The sequence below is a fragment of the Anopheles aquasalis genome, chromosome 3 (assembly GCF_943734665.1).
Source record: "Anopheles aquasalis chromosome 3, idAnoAquaMG_Q_19, whole genome shotgun sequence".
Taxonomy (NCBI): Eukaryota; Metazoa; Arthropoda; class Insecta; order Diptera; family Culicidae; genus Anopheles; species Anopheles aquasalis.
In genome coordinates this window covers 17,698,821-17,719,095 of record NC_064878.1, presented here as the reverse complement: position 1 = coordinate 17,719,095, position 20,275 = coordinate 17,698,821, and the positions used below count along the sequence as shown (strand labels likewise).

The following is a 20,275-nucleotide window of genomic DNA, read 5'->3' as shown; positions in this document are numbered from 1 at the left end:
GCTTCAACCGATACACGCTCGGCATACTCCCGGCACCGGCCGGTACGGATGACGCGCAGGACACAGTGCTGACTCCACGGTGGATGCTGTAACTCCACCAGCCGGTTGTGCGAATCGACCCACACGAACTCGTCCGCGCTCGTCACGTTCGTGTTGACCGTCTCGAGGGAACTGTAGCGACCGAGCCGCCGGACCGGTTCCGAGCTTTCCGAGCCCGCACTCAGACTGCTGTACGTGGAGGTGGACGTGTGCGAACGCATCGTCAGCTGTTGAATTGCCATCTTGATGTCCTCGAGACCACCGCCACCCCACGGTATCTTGCCCGGGGTCGCACGATGGCGGGAACGGGAATGGTTCGAGCTGGCACGCGACCGTGCACTCCGGTTTGTCACTCCGGCCGCTAGGCGATCCTCGGGCAGAGGACCGAGAGGGCCACCAGTTCGGTTAGCACCACCACCACCCGGGGAACTGCTGCCATGGCCCGTATCCGACATGCTCGCATGACCGGACGAGCGGTTCTCATCCGAGGAGCTGTGACACTCGTTAACCCGCTGCAACCCCCGGAAGTCGTGTGTTCCGGCGTGATGGTGCGAGCGTGTTATCCCCAGTCCGCCGGCGGTCTTCGGCCCTTGCGGACCACCACTACCGGCACCGAGTGATTGTCCTGGTTGACCAGGTCCATGGTGTTGTTGCTGCTGCTGGTGCTGCTGCTGATGTTGTTGCTGCTGATGGTGCTGCTGCTGCTGCTGCTGCTGTTGCTGTTGATGATGGTACGACGATGCGTTCGATGGTACAGCATGATGGGACTGGGAGAAGTGTTGCTTCAGATGGCTCACGCTGCTCGCATTGCTCGAGCTATTGCTGCCCGATCCACCGACCTGTTGCTGCTGCTGGTGCGGATTCTGCTGATCGTTGATCGTCGTAACGCTGCTGATGCCATTGCCATGGCTTAGTCGTTGCTGCTTCCCATTCAGCTCGCCACCGTGTGCGTTGCTGCTGAGGAGTGATTTGTCCAGCCCGGAGCTCACCATCGCTGGCTGTGCCTTCACCGGTGAGCTCTGCACAGTCAGCTTGGTTGGACCGGCGACGGAACGGTGCGGTCCACCGGATTGCTGATGGTGTTGTGGTTGCTGCTGATGGTGCTGTTGCTGTTGCTGCTGCTGCTGCTGTGGATGATGCTGATGGTGGCCAGCCGACGTGTGCTGACCATGGTATCCCGCCGAATGCTGGCCAGCGGATTGATGTGGTTTTCGCTGATCCGCCACTTGACTACTATCGGTCGATGGTACCCCTGGATGGCCTTGCTGGACCGGCGAAAGGCTGTAGTTGCGTAGATCGCCCCGCTCACCGGCACCCGATGGCCTTAGGGCCATCTCCTTCGATATCCGTGGTGCTGGCGTCGCGACCGCCGGACTCTGTATGCGTGCCCCACCCGGTGAGGAGATCGGGTTCGATGATGCGATGTAGTGGTTGCCCGGTGATAGCCCGTTCGGGCTGGCCGGGAAGCCGCTTCCGGCGGATCCTGGAGTGTGGCTCGTGTTTGCTATGCCGCCGCCACCACCACCAGTGCTCTGATTGCTGGAGGTATTGGGCGGTGAACTGACCTGCCCATTCGCGACCGCTGTCCCCGATGGTCTGTTGGAAGAGAAGAGAAAGAGAGAGAATGTTAGCAAAATGGTGACATCGGACGTGTGTTCTAGTGGTTAGAAAGCTGCGTGTCTGTCATGCTCAGCGTGTCATCATCGATCATCGATCACCCCTACCGTGCCCTCCAGTTCTGCACGAAGCTCCAATCGAACGGATCACCGACGTCATCATCATCGTAACCGTACTCCACCGGTCCGTCCGCTCCCGTCTCCTCGAACACGGCCTGCACGATATCGGTCGCCACCTTGAAGCTCTCCTCGATCCGGATGTTGATCACCCCATTGATGACGCTCTCGACGAAGGAAGGTAACGATGCATCGGCCACACCATCGGTCGCTACCGTCTTATCAACACGCCGGATCTCTACCACCTGGGTATGGTTCCGTGGCTCCCGGGACTCTTCATCAGCACCACCGGGAACTGATGCAGCGGCAGCAGAAGGAGCCACCGGTCCAGCATCCCCAACGACTACTGCAGATTGCGAAGCACCTGCACCGGTCCCAGATACCGTTGGACCCGGATTGAAGCGACTCTTCTCTTCCAGCACCGATTTGAGCTGCAGCATAAACTCTTTGCCCGGTTTGCCCGGTGGTATCGGTGGTTGGCGCCCACCATGTTGATCCGACCCCACCGACGATGGTGGACGCTTCTCGACCGCATCACGTACGGTCGGTTTGCTGGAACCGATGATCTCGCGCTGCCGTTGCATCTGCCCGGTCTCTTCGCACAGACGTTGCGCGTGGTATACGTTCAGTTCACTCGACTTGGGAGGGGGCGGTGTACCGGAGGGGGGTGGTGGTGCCGGTCGCGACTTGTCGCTCGCGTGTGGTTTCCGGTGCGCGATCGAGTCACCGAAGTAGATGATCACTTTGTGATCCTTCTGTTTCTCGATCTTCTGCCCTGAAGCTGATGCTGGTGGTGGTGGTGGTGTTGGTGTTGGTGAGGGTGATCCCCTATGGCCATAGCCATAGTAATCGTCCTCCTCCGTCAGGTTGTTGGTGCTTTTGATCATCTTCGAGCCGAGGGCACCGGTGTAGCGGTACCGGTTGCGTCCCCCGTTCCCGCCCACCTCACTCGCGATCTCGTTGCAGCTTTGGGCCTTCTTCATCCGTCCGCTCGGTGGTGGCTGACCGTACTGTTGTTGTTGTTGTTGATGTTTCTGCTGCTGGTGATGCTGCTGTTGTTGGTCTTGATTGCAACAATCCGTTCGACGGTCCGGTGAACGCTGCTGGTACTCGTTCGAGGTGCGGCGACGTAGAATGAAGTTGTCGTTGCGCGTCAGCTTGACGTTCTTGCAGTACTTGCTCGATGGTGGTGAGTGCTGGCTTCCGGTTTCGGCACCACCACCACCACCACCGTTCGTTGCCTTCGGTGGTTTTACCTTCAGCTTGTAACCGCGCAACTCTCGGCACAGACTGCACGTGCAGTCGTCCGTACAAATCATCGTCGAGTGAAGGTGTTTTTCAGCGAGTGATTTGTGGTTCCGCGGCCATAGGGCAGATCATCTGACTGGCTACTAGAGCTTCAAACCGCCTGCCTGCACCGAGAGCCAGGTGTTGGACGAGGAGGAAACACAAAGAATGGAAAAGAGAAGAGGTTACTCTTTACTCCGTGGCACACGCGCTGGTCTGGTGGTGGTCAGCGCACACACGGTGAAACAATACGACTGGGGAGAACTCGAATCCAGGAGCGGCAACTTCGACCGTGACTAACCGGCACGCAAATATGAGAAATGAGCAAACGATGGCGTCTTTTCGCAAGCCACGTGCAACACGTGCTGTGGCGATTGTTTCGAGTTCGCCAAGGAGTTCGCCAACTGGTGCAATCGTACGTGGTGTCCGAACGCTCCGAAAAACGTAATCGATGGCCATATTTTGTGGCATTTTATTGCCACCCTCTCCGGGGCTGCAGGTGCACGAGGCACTCTGAATGTGCCAATTGGAGAAGGGCCCCCCCGAAAAGGAGGTGGAATGATTGGACGCTCCAGAATGGCCCTTCTCGGCCTGATGGCGGGCAGGGGTGATAAAGATAACGAAGATCCGCGCTGGCAATGGTCGGTCGCTAGTCGGCCTTGTGCATGTTATGATCCGCGCATTCGGTCTGATCACAACAGTTGATCAGGTACGAAATAAGGACAAACACAACTTTCAAAGCCGTTCGTGATTCACAGAGAGCCGCTGGTGGTTGGTGCATGAAGCAGAAATCAAATTTATGGATCCATTCAAAGTGGCCTGGCGGCACTGGGCAACCTGCGCGACTAACCAACAGTCGCGTTCTGATAGGATCGCAATTTCTTAATTAGTAACCAGTGGACTGGAACTGCAAGCGCGTGCAAGAGCGTTCGGTGCGTTCAGGTGGATGTTAAGATCAGTTAAAGTTATAGTGACCTAGCACAACAAACGATCCGATTACCCCTCTCTTGGATACTATTTCATTCTAATGTTCGATTGTTGTCCGAGTTGCCTTCCAAGCAAAAGATCGTCTGCAAAGCACGCTGCTCAGATTTACCGAAAAAAAGCCACCGGTCTCCCGTTGGTCTACAAATTGGAAGTCCGGGGTGCGCACATGCAAACAATTGTCAATCTCGCGTACCTCGCGTCTTCGGTACACCGTAGATCGTCGTACGGAGATACAAGACACGAAATGGCCCTGCTAGCACAGCGCGTTTATTACGCGTCGTAGATCGCCTAATTGAAACTAATAGTGCCATAAGTTGAATTCGAACCCGCGGGGCGCTACCAGCTTTACGGAGTGAAGTGTGGTCTACTCTACTGTCACCTACCGCTCGAGCCGGTTCGATATCGCTTCATTAGGAACGCTTCGCGGGCATGGCGCATGGGGACACTATTCCTTATATTGACGCGCGCGTGTGTATGTGTCACGGGGACAGCACCGGGGAGGCAAGTGGCATGTGCATTTCCTTTTGGAAAATAATAGCATAACAGGCGAACGGCCTGCCAGGCGGACGAGCGACGGCTCCATGGTATGCCGTTCGTTGCGTCGTCATCGTCGACCATTTCGAAACAGGACCCCGCCGAGTGACAGTGAAACGGTCCCCCAGTCGCCGGTTTTGGCCCTTCTAGCTGCTGAATTATGCTGTTCACATGTTGGTGGAACGGTTGTAATACAAGCCAGCCAGAAGAAATGCTCTAGAAATGTGGAGGTACTGCGGGCGCGCGCCCTCGTGACACCATAACACCCTCACGAAAGGGTCTGACAGGGCAAGGCATTGGCCGAATTGAGTGTCGACCGTTCCGAGTCGACCGTTTGGTTTGCGAGGGCCAGCTGGCGTAGAGCGACTACGAGACCCTGCAAGATCGCGATCAGTGTGTAGCACGGTAGCGATCATGGTTAACCACAAGTCCAGCCTATGGCCAGCCAGTGACCAGCCGCTGCTTTAACCGCTAAACGATCTCCCTGCCAGCTGGCCAGTTGCAGCAAACAATTGCCAACTTATGATTATACCGCTCGGACTCGAACTCGGACCCCCCCGCTTAGGCATTCATCATTTGAGTTCAGTTCAGTTGGCAGGGAAGGGAGTGTGCAAGCAAACTGGACGATAAAAAGGCGACTTATTACTCCCCCAAAACATCATGACACAGACCCAGCCTCACAGTCACACACTCCCACAAACATAACAAGCCAGGTCGATTTGGACACGATTGTTGTCGGCGACGATGGTTGGCGGTGCTTGTAGCGGATTATTATTTGGAGAGTATCTTCGAACCGCGAATGACTTGCAATGGCGAGTGTTGTAGCGGTATTTCGTCGTCGTTGTCCAGTGGGATACGATCCGTATCTGGCAAATTATAGAGGAAGGGTCGCTAGGTCGAAGGCCACACGAATGCCGCCATGGACACTATAGAGTGTCCACGCCGCACTAGGCCACTGCGGCTGTGGATTGGCTTGTAGCAGCCAGTCCGACACGGGTTGCTCCGGGGCGTGTATTGAGTAATAATCGATCTCTGGCGGTCTCGGTAGGACCCCGAATCCCTGGCTGGTACACGCTTTTTGGTCACTCGCCACTGGCCGAACCTGAAATTATGCTATTTGTTACAGTTAATTGGGAACATACTACTTGCACCGACTTGTGTCCGATCGTACGCGTCGTGCCCTAATTCTGCGGCTCGCTTTGTGCCAACCAAACTCCTACTCCTCCCTCCCTAAATCTGGACGGGGGAGTGGGTTACGATCCGTTGTGTCTCTGTGCGGATTCGCACCATCCAGATGCTCCAAGAAACGAGACGAGAAGTTAGAAACAGCAGGAGAACGGTTTTATGTAGTTCGTGGATCGTGTTACTCGTGTTGGCCGAGCCCGGGCCATGATTTGCGTGATTTGTTCATGGATTTTTTTTTTGTCAAATTAGCGCAGCAATTGGCCAGTTTTATTGGCACCAATTTATTGATATACCGTTCACTGGTGGGGGGAAGTACCGGGGTACGGGGCGTCTATTGGCGCCCTCCTCACCACCGGTTCGCGATGGCGTTATGCTGATATACCGACAGCCGACACCGCCAGCCAGCTAGCCAGCCAGCGAAACATGGATTTCGAAACAGATGGCAACATCAATGGCCAAGGGGGGAACCCTCGGGTGGGAGCTCCCCGTAGACGCTTTCCTGTTTGCCGAGCCTTTAAGTGGCTGATTAGCGGCAAACGTAGCGAAGTGGAAACGTGTCCGTCGGCCCATCATCATCGGCAACATCATGATCGGGCGCACGGGGGAATCGCGATGCGATTTTATTGATTACCACCAGTGGAGTGGCAGTGGAGGGAGATTATTCAATCGTAAGAATCCAAGACGTGGTGGATTGATGTGGATTATATTGGGTTGCGAAAAGCACACTCCAGGTCAGGTTTATTGGCAATGCCATAAACATGTAGGATAAGCCCGTATGGAGATACGCAATGCATCTAGATGTACGAGAACGATCAACCCTTGAGATGAGAGAATGTGCATATCGAACGCAGCGGAGCGCCGAGAAGGGATTCGCTGGTATCGACAACCTCCGCAAGAACCAGAAAAGAGGATATTGCTCTCAAGGGAGCACCATTCGTTCTGCGGCCAGACACGCCTGTTGCTCCGTCATCGTCCGTCCAACCGTATTCGTATTGTTTCACCGTTTCGCCGAAGGAATTAGCTAGGGAAGGTTGATGACACACACCGATCGGTGAAGGAATTGCAGCGTCCCGCTCACACCACACCTGAAGAGCCTGAGAATCCAATTAGACACTAGAACACCAACGGGCAGCGTGATACGTTCAGAACTGCAGAATCCAATATTCGCACGCTGAACTCTGAGAGCCACAGAACAACCGATTCGTCACTGGGAGACACTGCGGAATGGACGCTTTTTTGTTGTGAGCTTTTCGGTTTGTGACATCTGATGCCGAATCGGATGTCTCTCGTTACCGTGCACTTTCGTCTCTGTTCCGCGGCGCTCTAACCACTGGACGCTTCACCGGGTGCCTTTTGTTCTCCTCTCCGGGGCCAGACCGAGAATCTGTAGAACACACTGGCCTCACACTGGGATACACGATAGAATTACGACTCGGAATTCGGAACTCGTTGACAGAAGCCACATCACTTCTACACCACAACCACAGACAGCCACTGTTCACTTGGTGGATTGGAATGGGTGGCCCTCTGGAGTGTAACCAATTTGCACTGCTTGTAATATTTGTTGTATAGGAGCGCGGCTTATAGCAAGTACATTAAAGATCACTCGCACACACTTCAGTCAACACTCATTATACTTCAATCATCTGGTCAATCTGGTGGTCGGTTGGTCATTAAAGAAAGCACTACGGTACCACCGACCGTCGATCAGTGCACTTTGGCTAGGCAGCCACAAACTCGTACACACGTACAGGCACACAGACACATCAACGCGGACCGCTACCTCTTCCGATCGCTGCAGGAAGGAAGCACAACACGTAAGGTACAATTAGGTTCTTCCGCTCCGAACGAGCCGTAACCATCGTCGTCGTCGCCGTCGTCGCCGTCGCCGCCGTTTATACGGCAGCTCCTACGCGGTTGCTGCTACACCAGAAGGCACGTGCTGCCACCATTGGCCACCATCGAGTGTACAAGGCCCCCCCCGGGATTGATTTCGAACCGACAAAGTACTGTCACGAGCACGGTTCTCCTCCTCCTCCTTCGTGTTTTTGGTTCATGTCAGTTACACCTTTTCGGTGGGTTGTCTAGCGGTGTCTAGCAAAAGTTATATATTCCACAACACGCACAGGTGGGCACCTTGACAATCTCAGGATACTGGCCCTCTATATCACTGCCGCCTCAGGGGCGTACGGGGCGTCGACTCGAACGGCGATGCAAAAAAGGGAATCAATTCCCTTTGGCAACTTTAACACCTTTGAACTGCCACCGCTTGCGCTTGCGAGAGCTCCTCGGACTCAAATGCTGTGCTATTCGATGCGGACTCTATTGTGCCTGAAGGGTGCCTCCGACACAACACAATCGTTCGGGCCAACCCACGTGATCCACTCCGCAATAGACGCGCTCCCAATCAAAATCTCATTTCGTCTCCCGCACTCAGCCTCCAGGCGCACGCACACGCACTCGATACGTCACACAAAATCCGTTAAGATCGCGTAGGTCTTAATCGCCCCGCGAGCTCGGGAGCTGCACCGGAGGAGCGCACCGATCACCGATCGACCACCTTTCCTCCTCACCGCAACCTCCCGATTGAGGTTTCGACTTCGACTTTGGGTGATTAAAATTGGATTTCCACCACACTACTGGTACGTCGAGGCCAGGTCGAGATCATTCCGTTTTTTTTCTCCTCCGATTCGTCTTCTTCTTCTCTCTAATTTTGGTTACGGCGCAGCCTGGTGTAACCTCGTATAATTATCATGCACCCCTTCGACGGTAGTATCGACGACCGTATAGATGGACGACGTATGACCGTATCACGTAACGCACTGAATCGATGGCCGAACGTGATCGATCAATCACTCTCCGTAGCTCTCGTAGTACACTGGCGTCACTGACTGACTGTGCGTCACATCCGCGGGAAGTAGCCGCGTAATCTCGGAAGCTCATCCGCGATAAATTCACTTCACGATCACCGCGCGATCACTGGGCTGAGCGTGCAACCGCACGCGACTAGAGCCGTGCTGGAACTGGTTGTTGAGGCGCGAGCAAGCCCCTTCGGCGGTACACGTCTTGCCACGAGCGAGGTCACAATTGTAGTGGGAAATCCAGGCACCCCTTGCTGTAGTAGGCCCCAACCCGGGGTGGCTACCACCCTCTCTTGGGCTTTTGCTGCTCTCTTTCGTGCTCTCTGCCAATTTGTTTGTTTTCGCTTGCGCTAGACACTCGCTACTAGGCATCCTCCTCTCTCTCTCGATCTGGGGGAAGACCCTCTCTCGCTCGCAGCTGAAGAGTTTTCCACCGAACGAACCACCCTCGATCGCCCTTCACGCCGGGGGGTGGTTGTGCAAAATGTTCTCACCACACGGAGGCAAAAGGAGCTTCGATCGATCGATCGATCGAGAGATGAGGTTGTTTGTTTGCTAACAAACGTACCGATCGTGTGTAGCTGGCACCAGAGGTGAGACCACGAGGAGCTTTTACGGAGGGGCCACGCGACGTTTTACTTTCATTCGATCGCGCGGTACGAGTGCGTAGGGTATTCGGGGATGGAAAATGGCAATTTCCACCTCGCAGGATGTCATCCATTAGCGTTTGCTAAATGTGTGCGCGCGCGCGGCTAATGGAAAGAGGCACCTCATAGAGAAGATGCTGCTTCAATTTACAGTACGCACCAAAGGGCTGACCAGTGCATTGCGCTCGCTAGCAAAGTGGTTCGATGATTGATGAAACGAACGCATTTCTCGCTGGTTTGGCGCCATGGAGAAACTGGATCCAATCCAGGTTGACACGAATTTGAACGTTAGACTTTGAACGGATGCGTTGCATAGGAATAGTCCATTTGGTCATGTCATGGCGATTACTAATAAAAACAAACAACCTCTCGATCTCATTTTGATCTCTCTGAAATCAATGTGAAAGGGTTGATCGATGAAAGATGATGCCCCGATGTCGATCATCAATTGAGAACGGCCCGTACATTTTCCGGAAAATTAAATTGTGATGAAAAAAAGCACTCATCTCACTAACAAGACGTTCGGCACCTGTTTTAGGGCCTAGACCAATCGGGCTACTGGCCTTTGGCACAAAAGCGGACAGCGAACGCCGATCGCAACCCCGGCGCACGAACGTACGCGTGCGCCCGGGCCACAGATAATGCAATAATTATGTGCGGCCAATCGAGATTGCTCTAGATTGGGCCAGATTCGGCAATAGGCACTCCGTTACATCACTCGGGAGGGTGGGCCACCGCCGAATAAAGGTATGGGACGGACCCCCGAAAGTACAGAAGCTCTCGCTTCCTCATCAATCACAAGTCGGCCAAAAGCGGCCAACTCCAAGTTACGGTGGTCCGCTGGCAGACGGGACGGGACCATCATCATCTTCGGTAATTACTGATTAACCCATTTTTAATTCTAGTTAGCCCCTCTCTGGGATCTGTCGGATCGCATCGGATGTCGCGCAGCTGATTGCGCGGTAGCCGACAGGAAGATCGGCGGACTCGGTGGCGGCGGCGGGCGGAAGCACAGATCTTCTGCAAAATCCCTGGCCCCCGGGAAATTCGGGCCACCGGTGGTACCGGCTGGTCGGGTCTCTAATGAACGCCGTTAGAATAATTGGAATCAGGTCCGTCAGTCGTCTAGTTTCGTCTCGTTGTCAGCCGTTTTGTTGAGATCCCCGGGCGGGAGAACTGGGCGTCTGACGGCTTGTCCATCACACCAAAAGTGTTTTGAACACACTCAGAGAGCGAGAGAGGGCGAGCGAGCGCGTGGGAGGTCATCTTTCACAGACTCCCGTGGAGAAGAATCCACTACAGGAAAAAAAAACCGCCTGCTCCACCCAGCAGACGACGACCGGTGAGACATCATTGTTGCATCATTAACGGCATTTCGGGAGACTTCCGGAGAAAATGGCTAATGCACAGGGGCTGCCACCGTGCGTACTTGGTAATCACGGGTCATCAAGAACGGAAGGCCGCGGGTGCGTGAGAGAAGTTCTGCTTAAGTGGTACGCGATGTTGCGATCGTCTCCGATGAGATAAGCAAGTGTGTCAAATTGCGGATTGGGATCGCTAGTAAAGCGGTTTAAAGTTAAGGAACAATTCTTGTCCACTTTGGAGCCATCACACCGCTGGAATTCCAATTTGCAACGCAGAACCGCCGAGTTGTTGGATTGGTTAGAGCGAAGCGAACGCAACGCAACGCCAGTTGCCTGTAAGTTACTCGAGTCTGCAGGTTGCAAACCTTTTTCTGACTCATTGTGCCGTGTGCCACTCAATCCTCATTAGACCTAACTCAGAGTGCTTTCGGAAAGTGAAAGTATAGCACGAGTAGAGCACGGCGTGCTATTGCTGCTGCTGCTGCTGCTGCTGCTTGTGAAGCTCTGGGAAACGAATGAGGAATAGATGTAGTCGACTTGCGCAGTCAATGGGTTCAATACTGGCCGAATTCATAATTTCTCGCCTTAATTAGCCACCAAAGCGCGGGGGAATTGAATCGCTGAGCAAGAGTGGCGGTCGGTTAAGTGACATCTTGAATAACTTTCGATGTGCCTCGGCTTATCAGAGTTGGTTTTCGGTACAAAACGATCACCCCATCCCATGCCTCGAGCCAGCGAGTAAAAGCTGCATGTACATGCGGCACGTTGTCCAGTCGGCGATCAAGATTGTCGTCAGTTGAGGCTCGAGCTGCTGTTAATTAAAAGTAAGTCGGACTTAAATTCAAACGTTTTCTCCGTTACGCTTCAGATGTAATGCCCCCCGCGGGGTGGGGGGGGGGGGGGGGGGTTTACGGAGGTCCTACGGAGATATCGTCTGGAAAATGGAAGATGGAAACGTTTCTTCAAATTGAACAAATACACACAGATCTGATGGTTTCCGATTGTTTTGACATTTCAGAGGTTAGGGCACCGGGAGGTCGCCATCTTGGCGAGACAAAGCGATGGCGCTGATGACGATTCCCGCTCGTAATTCTAATATTTAACGATCGTGCGAGACTCTTTCCCACCACGATGGGTTGCGCATCATAAAATTATTAAAACTTATTCCGGCCCAATAAACTCCACACAACAGTACCAGGACGGCCAGGGAGACCAGGACGGCAGTAAACCCACGGCGGGGAAAGAATGGGACCCCTGCCAGAACGTCGTGTGGAAAGGTCTACTTCCGGTTGGAGGAGAAATGCTTTATTGTAAGTGTTTTATGACGATTTCGAAATGAGACTCGTGGCTCATCGCACCGAGGTTAGACAATGTTAGACGCAACTATGGCGTAGTTAAGCGTTCGCTGAGATCGTTTATAACCAGTTAGTGTCTTCCGGGTGCACTGGGTATTGCGAAAAAAGCGTATCACGATCATCTTTTCGTTAACTGGACTCCGGGTATCGACAGTCATGACGCCAAGGGTGGTCAGTGTCAGGAGGGCGAAGGCGCACCAACACATTGATGGCAGTACCGTAAGTAATCTAGAACTCGTCGCAGGCACGTCTAGAAGTCCGGTTTAATGGTTTCGCAAGATCATAAAAGGTACCGCTAGGTTATTAGATTCCCGATTGGAGGATTGGCATCGCCAGAGACTGGCTGGGCTGGACTGGGCGTAACACCAAACCGCCCCATTCCGTTCCGTTGAACTCATCCCCAAAGAGGACACAGGTTCGATAAAAAGTAATTTCGGATCGCCACCGTGCCGATGACAGTTACTAGTTAATTCAGTTTCACCAACCGATCGGCTCGTTATTAACCCGTAAGTTCCTTGCCACCAACGGGGCCGACGATGAAAGTGAACTTTCCGCAACAAGCTCATGCCCATGCGCATCGCATCGCAAGAGGGTGGAAAATTGGAATGGCAAGTGGAGGAAAGTTTTCCGATGCACGCCGCCGACCTCAGTGCCGTGCAGTCGGGCGTGCCGGATGACACGCAACACAGACACACACGAGAGCGCGTGGTGCGCGCACACAGAGAGTGGCGTGGCATTGTTTCTTTCGTGTCACGTTTCCACCATTGTTTCGGTACATTGGCTCCGGCCCGGGCGACGGAGTAACAGGAGGAGTAAATTAAAAAGTTAATTAATTAACCATCGAGAGACAAGATAGATACGGCAAGAGAGAGAGAGAGAGGGGAGAGTGTGCGAGCCCACGAGGTGAATCGCGAATCTGCCCGCAAGTTTCTTCTTGATATGCTCATCCGGTTGTCATGTGGAGACTGTTTTTTTTTCTGGGAGGGGCTGGAACGCGGATACGAATTGATCGGGAAAGGATCAATCCAACCGATTAACCGATAATACCGATACGCACCGTGAGTATCGACATGAGTCCGTCAGTTTGCCAGTCCAAGGATGCCAGGAAGGGATCACGGAAGTCTGCACTCGAAACTCGTGTAACTGTTCGACGTATTTTGTGCGGAAAGTGCGGAATTCCACAGCGGACCACCCTCGGTGCGGTTGCATGTCTAGGACATGTGTTTACTCGTACACCAATTCCGTGAGTTTGAATTGTTGTGTTACCCTCCATCAGTTGCCCTTCGTTGTGCGCAGTGTTGCGCTTTGCGTTTGCCGGAATTGGACCAGACGGAGATTGGGCGCTTGCTACTGAATTTTCGGCCACCGCCATTGGAGTGAAGATAATTTGATTTCCTCCTGCCCGATTCCACACTGGGGCACAATGTTGCAATACGCAGTGCCGTAGCCGACGCCCAATAGCTACAGAGAAGAGGTGGAGACGGGCGTGAATTACAGCAAATTTGTTGTGACGGCCTGGCTGGCTTGCTGGCTGGCGAATAGGAAAAACATTATCTAACATAACCTCAGCGCTCTCGGCGGTGGTGGGAATGGAATAATTTGTTTGGCACTCACTCTCACTCTGTCGATCGTCTAACGAGATCGCCCCAGAAGGCGTCAGGCGAGGGGTTAGATAAGACGAATGTCTAGCTAGCTCGATCACTAGCTGGACGAGAAGTGTGTGCGAGATAAGGCGAAGTCTGCGCCGCTCCCAAGATCCCAATCCCTGGCTGAGCTTTAGCCATTAATTGATCGATCGCGATCGCATAACGTAAACTGTTTGTCATCTTTAGCTGCCAACCTACAATTGATGGCATTATCATCTCTTTCTCTCTCTCTCTCTCTCTCTCTCTCTCTCTCTCTCTCTCTCTTTCTCTCTTTCTCTCTCTCTCTCTCTCTCTTTCTCTCTTTCTCTCTCTCTCTCTCTCTATCTCTCTTAAAAAAATTAGCAACATTGCAAAGGCATTCGATCAAGCACCATTTAGTGAACTTCACCGACACGCGATCGTGGTGATCGTGGCGATTGTCCATTTCTCCTTATCAACTGCTCGGCATCTCGCGCTCAAGGAAAGCATTAGCCAGTCCTCGAATGTGGTACCGTGCGTGCTCGTCGCCGTCGTCGTCGTCGTCGTTGTTGGCGTGCGGAATAGAGATATCGAAACGCAAAAGCGAATCAATCTCCGCGTTGCGCGAATACCATGAGGTGGCACTATTTTTGGTTCGGACCACCACCAGCTCCACCGCTGGTCGCAGGATTTGGCATAAGATTTATATCCCTAATTCGGTCATTACTATCCACTCATGCCAGGCCAGGCCTGATGCTAACGACGACGGTCGACGGTCGATGACGACGATAGCCATCGATCGTCGTGGCCCTTTCGAACCGGATCGCCATCAGATCAGTTGGTGCGCTCCTTCGCTCTCCAAAGCGAGTAAACATTGTCCATTTCTGCGTGCCTGCGTGTGTGCGTGTGCTGGTAAGGAAAATGTAAATGCAAATTGATCGTGCTCACGCTTCGACTTGACGTGGTGGTGCGAGAGTGTTGTTTGCGGGGCGCGATCCATGCGAGTTGCTGTGCCCGGTTCATAAACTTCAAACCTTGAGAGCGCTAAGCAGGAGACAGGTTGGGCCCGGCCAAGCATGAAAGCATGGAAATCATAAAACTGGCCCAACCAACCCAGGGGTTGCTCGAGTGCAGAACACGGAAACAACACGTGGACAACGGCACCGAGTGCCACCATTGGGTGAACGGTTTTCATCACGACACCCGCCACTCGGCAGCCACGTTGCAGATGCAGAATGTTGAATTATGGATCGCTTGAGCGAAAACAAGACATTTCGCCAGCAGCAGCAGCAGCAGCATCATGCGCGATGCGATGCTGCGTTTGCTGAAGCGTTCGGAAATTGTTTGAAAATCGGCGAATCGTTTAGCTTGAGCAACTGGCCTCGATCGATCGATCGAACGCGATCGAACGCGATCGCAACGCATTTAATTGTGAAATTGCGGTGCATTCGGTGGCACAGTTTATGGAAATTCTTTCACTTCACAGGCCCGTCATTGCGATATGCATGCGCCAAGACAAGACATCTTCTGCGACCGGCCTGCCGGCCCTCCAACCAGGCGAAATGGTAACGGGCGCTCATACCGACATTCCACTCAGTACAGCGTGTGCGAGTGCGTTGGAATGGTAACACTTACCCCGGCATCAAAGACAAATCCATGCATCGCACAGCATCGGAGAGCATCGAAGATCAGAGTGGACGATCGATCGATCGAGCGGCGGTTTCATAACTTACACTGCGAGCGCGGTGGCCATTACGCACAACGCTGGGGATCTAGCGAGAGATGTGGCGACTTGCGGGGCACACAATAAACGCATAATGACACGCCGATAATGTGGGCTAGTGAGCGACCTGGCAGCTGGAGGTATCGGTCCCCGCGCCATAATTAACCCTTCGGACGGCAGCGAGACCGTGCCGACGACAGAAGTGGCGAGTTACATCGTCTAGCGATCGAATGGACCCCCGGTGGAGGAGAGAACCTGGTAGATGTGACTTTCTTATGACGAAATGGTGGAGCTGTAAGCTCAGGTCGAAGCCATTCGGTCAAGCCACTTCCATTTGATATGATTAGCCGCGTTACATGAGCATCACAAATGCATTCTGCACTACTCCGCTACATCCGCCGGTCGGTGGCTTGGAGGCTTGGATTAAAAGAATTGGGGCGCGTCGTGTTGTGGCCCAGAAAGGGAAGGTTGGGCTCTTGGGCGTTGTTTCAATCTGGCGCTATGCATCAGGCTACTGCTTTTTGTTTAGCGTGCTGACCGTTTTTTTTCGTATTTGTTTAACGTGTTTTTGTTAAGCTTTGGATTTACAAGCCCAGCCATTACTTTAGCATTTTTAAGGATTTCTTGTAAAACTGTTTTACTATTTTTTAAATGCTATTCTAAGGTCAATGTTTCACCATTCAAGCACTGATGTTTTGTATCGCTTATGAACTTATTCTTATTCTGCATATTGTTCCAGGGCGTTTCGTTACGAGATCCCGCGTTGCGGTGAGATAAAGATAATTGTTTTTTAAGCTCTGAAGGGCATTTTCCGATTAACAAACTCTTCAGCTATTTTTATGTTGATGGTGACTCATATTTATAGTTTTCACTGATCGTGGTTCAGTAACGTCATTAACCGACTTTGCTTTAATTGATTTTTGGTGATGAAAGCCATATTTAATTGTTGCCATGTCCAGCAACTCTTGTAGATTTACGACATCCTTCGTCATCATTTGAAGAGATTGAATCCAAATGTAAAGCGGCCCATAGACGATCAACTTTATTTGTCAATGTTTCGGATGCAAGAATTGCGTCGAACTGTCATTTTATTTTTATTGCTCATATGTGGGCATAAATTGGCCTAGTCCTTAATGTTTCATCTATCAGGGCCACAGACGCATCGTGTTCGTTAATGTGACCCACAGGCGACGCCATTATTCAGCCTCATCAATATATTTTCAGCTGGCTGAAAATCTTCAAGTTTTTTGACACAAGCTTCAAATAGCCCACACACGATAAATATATTGGTGTCAATCGACTTGCATGCAAGAGTTGACAAATAAAGTTGAGCGTCTATGGGCCGCTTAATAATTATATTGACGTAAGCACGTCCACCATATTCTCATCAGTAGAGTTAACATGGACGATTAGCCTAAAGCTGCTAGTTTAAATTAATTTTCCTTTGATTGACAAGGAATATTATGCATTTTTATAGCATAATATCTATAGGAAAAAAGTACATTAAAGTCGGATAATCTGATATGAACTGAATTACCGAACAAACTGAATGAGCTTCAAACTTACAAAGGCAAGCCTCGTGCATATGGGTTCAGGATGTTGTCAGCATAAACTATGACCATCTCATATTGGGTATCATGAACAATCGTATGCCAAAGCTTCTGAACCTGATACCGAACGAGAAGCATCGTTATTCTTCTTACGGTAAATTGTCGAGATTATGAGGCTGTCAACGAACAATTAGTCGAACGCAAACTGTGCGCAAACCGATAATATCAGCGAAAGGGAAATGCAAGGGAAATGCATCATCTCTGTGTGTGCATCTGCTGCCCAGTGTGTGAATCCAGTGCAAGCGAGGGGTGCACAAAGAAAGCATACGATGAATACAGTTTTCAGCACTTGAAGCTGCAACATGGATGAAGGAAAAAAGCAAGATGCTGCTCAGAGATCAGGGAAAAAAGTGTTGGGACGCTCACACTCACCGCACACGCCTTCGCGGAGGATTCACACATTCATCCCGTCTTCCTCCATCTTCTGCTCCGGAACATTGTCTTCAGCTCTTGAGCTGCAACAATTACGGTGTGCAGGCCGGTGCAGTGCCCGACGCTTCGGCTCGATCTTTGCATCTTCATCTTCAGAAAAGGCCACCAACCATCTGCTGGCGCTAGGAAACACACCCCAGTCCCTTCCCTCGATTCCCTCGATTTCCCATTGTTTTACGGCGCGAAGGTTCGCGAAAAACCATCGCGCCGGGCTGGAGGAAATGCATGGAAAATACAAATGCCGGGTGGAAATGGTCGTCGGTGAGATGATTTGGTCGCATTCTTCCCACGGGACGAGTGGCGGGCGGTCGGATTCATTAGTGGAGCGAGAGTTTGTTGTATGCTGGAGGCTGTGGATGTCTTTACTCCTCCTCGTACCAGGACCCCCTCCCGCTCGCTCTCTCTCTCTGGCCATCGTGCTCTCTCTTCTTCTTCTTCTTTTTGCTCTAATCACTATCATCTTTCATCTGCCGGTTCGCAGGCCCGTGATGTCCCGTGAAGCAGTTTCTCGTGCCCTTTGGATTGTTTGGACGTCACGTCAGGAGCCACAGGGGCGGGCGAGGGAGCGCATCTACAAGCCGCGCTTGGTACCGGTAAGTGATCCCTCTCGTGCTGATATTACGAATTAACAGTGGCGCACTCGGTCTGTCTGTCTGTCTGTGCGCAAACAGTGTATCTTTGTGTGTGAGCTGGCGGCAGCATGGGGCGTTAGACTTTGGCCATTGTTTGGCAAAGCACCGAACCGCCCACCCTCCCGCCTAGCAAAATGTGATTATGAAACGAGGAAACACGCTGGCACGAGCAGCAGCAGCATGCAGAAAGTTGCGAGAAGGGTGCTTTGGGTGAGTGTGCGATCATGTTCTCGATCGTGATCATCATCACCATCGGGCAGATGAGATGTAGCGGGCTCTGTGATCGCGCAGAAGAAAGGGAGGCTCGTGCGATTAGATAAGGGAACGCGGAAGTGTGTGTGCGATCGGATTGCTGCGACTGCGGCGGCACCGGAAGCACCGACAATCGGCTGTGACCGTTACCGCTTCGGGTTCGGGATTATGACACATGTCACCATTGTGTGTGCACGCGCGAACCCTCCTCTTCTTTACCTTTTTGGAGGGTGAAATGGCTTCGCTTCGGCGGGAAAGAATTGAATTGAGGAGGGGGGAGACTTTTGGGACGGGAGAGGATGAGATAATTGGTGGCCTTTTCGGGGGGTGAATGATTTTGGGGAAAATCGGATTTCCGTTTTCTGGACCTTCGAGTCACCAGACATGCAACAGGCATTAAGTCACTCGAAGCGGTGGTGATGCTCGTTTGTTAGGAGCTGTGGTCGTTTCCAACTATTTATAAGCAACAATCTGTTAAAGTTAAATTAGGTTTCAGGAGCGTAATGCGATATGTCGTGGCGCAGCTTATGCTATCGAGAAAATTAACATGGATCCTTAAGGGGAGGATCGGTATTTTTTTTGTGACACATATTTTTAACATTTTTCCCTGGATGCTGATCCTTTCAAGAACATTGTGTAAATGTTTTGGATCAATCGAAGCAAAACTGAGCAAGTTACAGATTTTTTTTAAATCCGCGTTTCATACAAGGCTCCATGCAGCTCGCTACTTTGAAGTTTTCCAAAACCAACATTTTCAAAGTCGGTGCGCATCGTACCGTAAAAACTAAGGGACCGATCGATTCGAAATTTTTAAAGCATAATCTGTACACTTCTTACCAGGTAGCCCCGTCGTAATTTCATGAAAATTGTTGATACTTTTTTAAAGAAATCTTTAAAAATCGTGGTTTTAGGCAAAATGACAAAAAGCATCACTTTGTCAGCTTCAAAAATCTACCAAAAATCTAAAAATAGGAAATTCTGCAAAAACTCGACGGGGCTACCAGGATAAACTTATAATCTTTCAAACGAGTATCGATTCGTATTTTTCTGATGACCCATCACGCAGCTACGATAGACACCGTAAAAAGTATCTCATCTAAGACACGACTGCTTAAATTTGTTGTCATGGATGGAGTTTGATATGAATCATCCCCATAATAATACTAAATATGCTTCAATAGTTATAGTTTAATATGCAATTCACTTGGAAAAATAAAGTTGAATGGTTGCATCACAAAAAAATGTCAAAAATGATCCTTTTTTTGGCCAGAAATTACCGAAGCCCCCCATTGTTACAGACCTTCCAAGCTAGCACGATGTTGAATGTTGATCTAGCAGAGCTACGATATAGGGCAATACTCGTGAAGTCTTTTCTGCTAGATACTGTCACTATCTTTTACAGAAGATATGTAGCCGACCAAATACACCCGTTGAGTAAGGAATTAATGTACAATGCACAATCAAAATTATTTCAGTCAACATCCTCTGCCAATAACAACATCCAATACTTTGCCAATTGCACCCAGAGCCTGTAAAATTCCTTGGTGTATCGATTCAACTGTCTATTACCGTTGCAATCGTTATTAAAATTTCATTGATTAGTTCAACAGTAACCTTCGCAGATTTCTACAAACCTGTCTAATAAACAAGATGATAGAAAAAGGATTTGCAAATTTTTTATCAAGCTTGAAAGTTGGAATGTATAATATTCGATACAACAGAGTCATGGTAACAGATTGTCTATTGTACACCTCGTAGATATAGTTTTCTGTAAAGGAAAATTTATCATTCATCTACTTATTAAATCGATTTCCCAAAACACGAATATACATCATTAAGTTGAGACAAAATGCGGTGTTGGTATTGCTGCGAGTATAAACAGCAATTACTTGGAATAAACTGAAAACTCCGAAAAAAATACGACTCCAGTACAGACACTTGAAGCCGCTAATGATAGTCATCATTCCGACACCGCAAGTGAAAGTACTAATTGCACTCGTCGACGTCGTACAGAATCCAGGTTCGTCTTC

At 51.1% G+C, this 20,275-nt stretch overlaps 1 protein-coding gene across 2 annotated transcripts in view; it reads right to left on the bottom strand.

Moving 5' to 3' along the window:
* LOC126575236 (ankyrin repeat and BTB/POZ domain-containing protein 2) overlaps window positions 1-20,275 on the bottom strand; it is an 85,704-nt gene that overhangs the window by 3,605 nt on the left and 61,824 nt on the right. The window contains exons 1-3 of one of the 2 annotated variants that reach the window (XM_050235824.1): window positions 6,811-6,906; window positions 1,764-3,184; window positions 1-1,635 (exon numbers count right to left, since the gene is read on the bottom strand). The exon at window positions 1-1,635 is cut by the window's left edge and continues 1,105 nt beyond it. In XM_050235824.1, the coding sequence (XP_050091781.1) occupies window positions 1-1,635; window positions 1,764-3,091 (2,963 nt within the window). In that variant the 5' untranslated portion in view covers window positions 3,092-3,184; window positions 6,811-6,906. Of the gene's footprint in view, window positions 1,636-1,763; window positions 3,185-6,810; window positions 6,907-20,275 lie in introns of those variants that run through there. The other variant, XM_050235825.1, reaches the window with a different exon arrangement.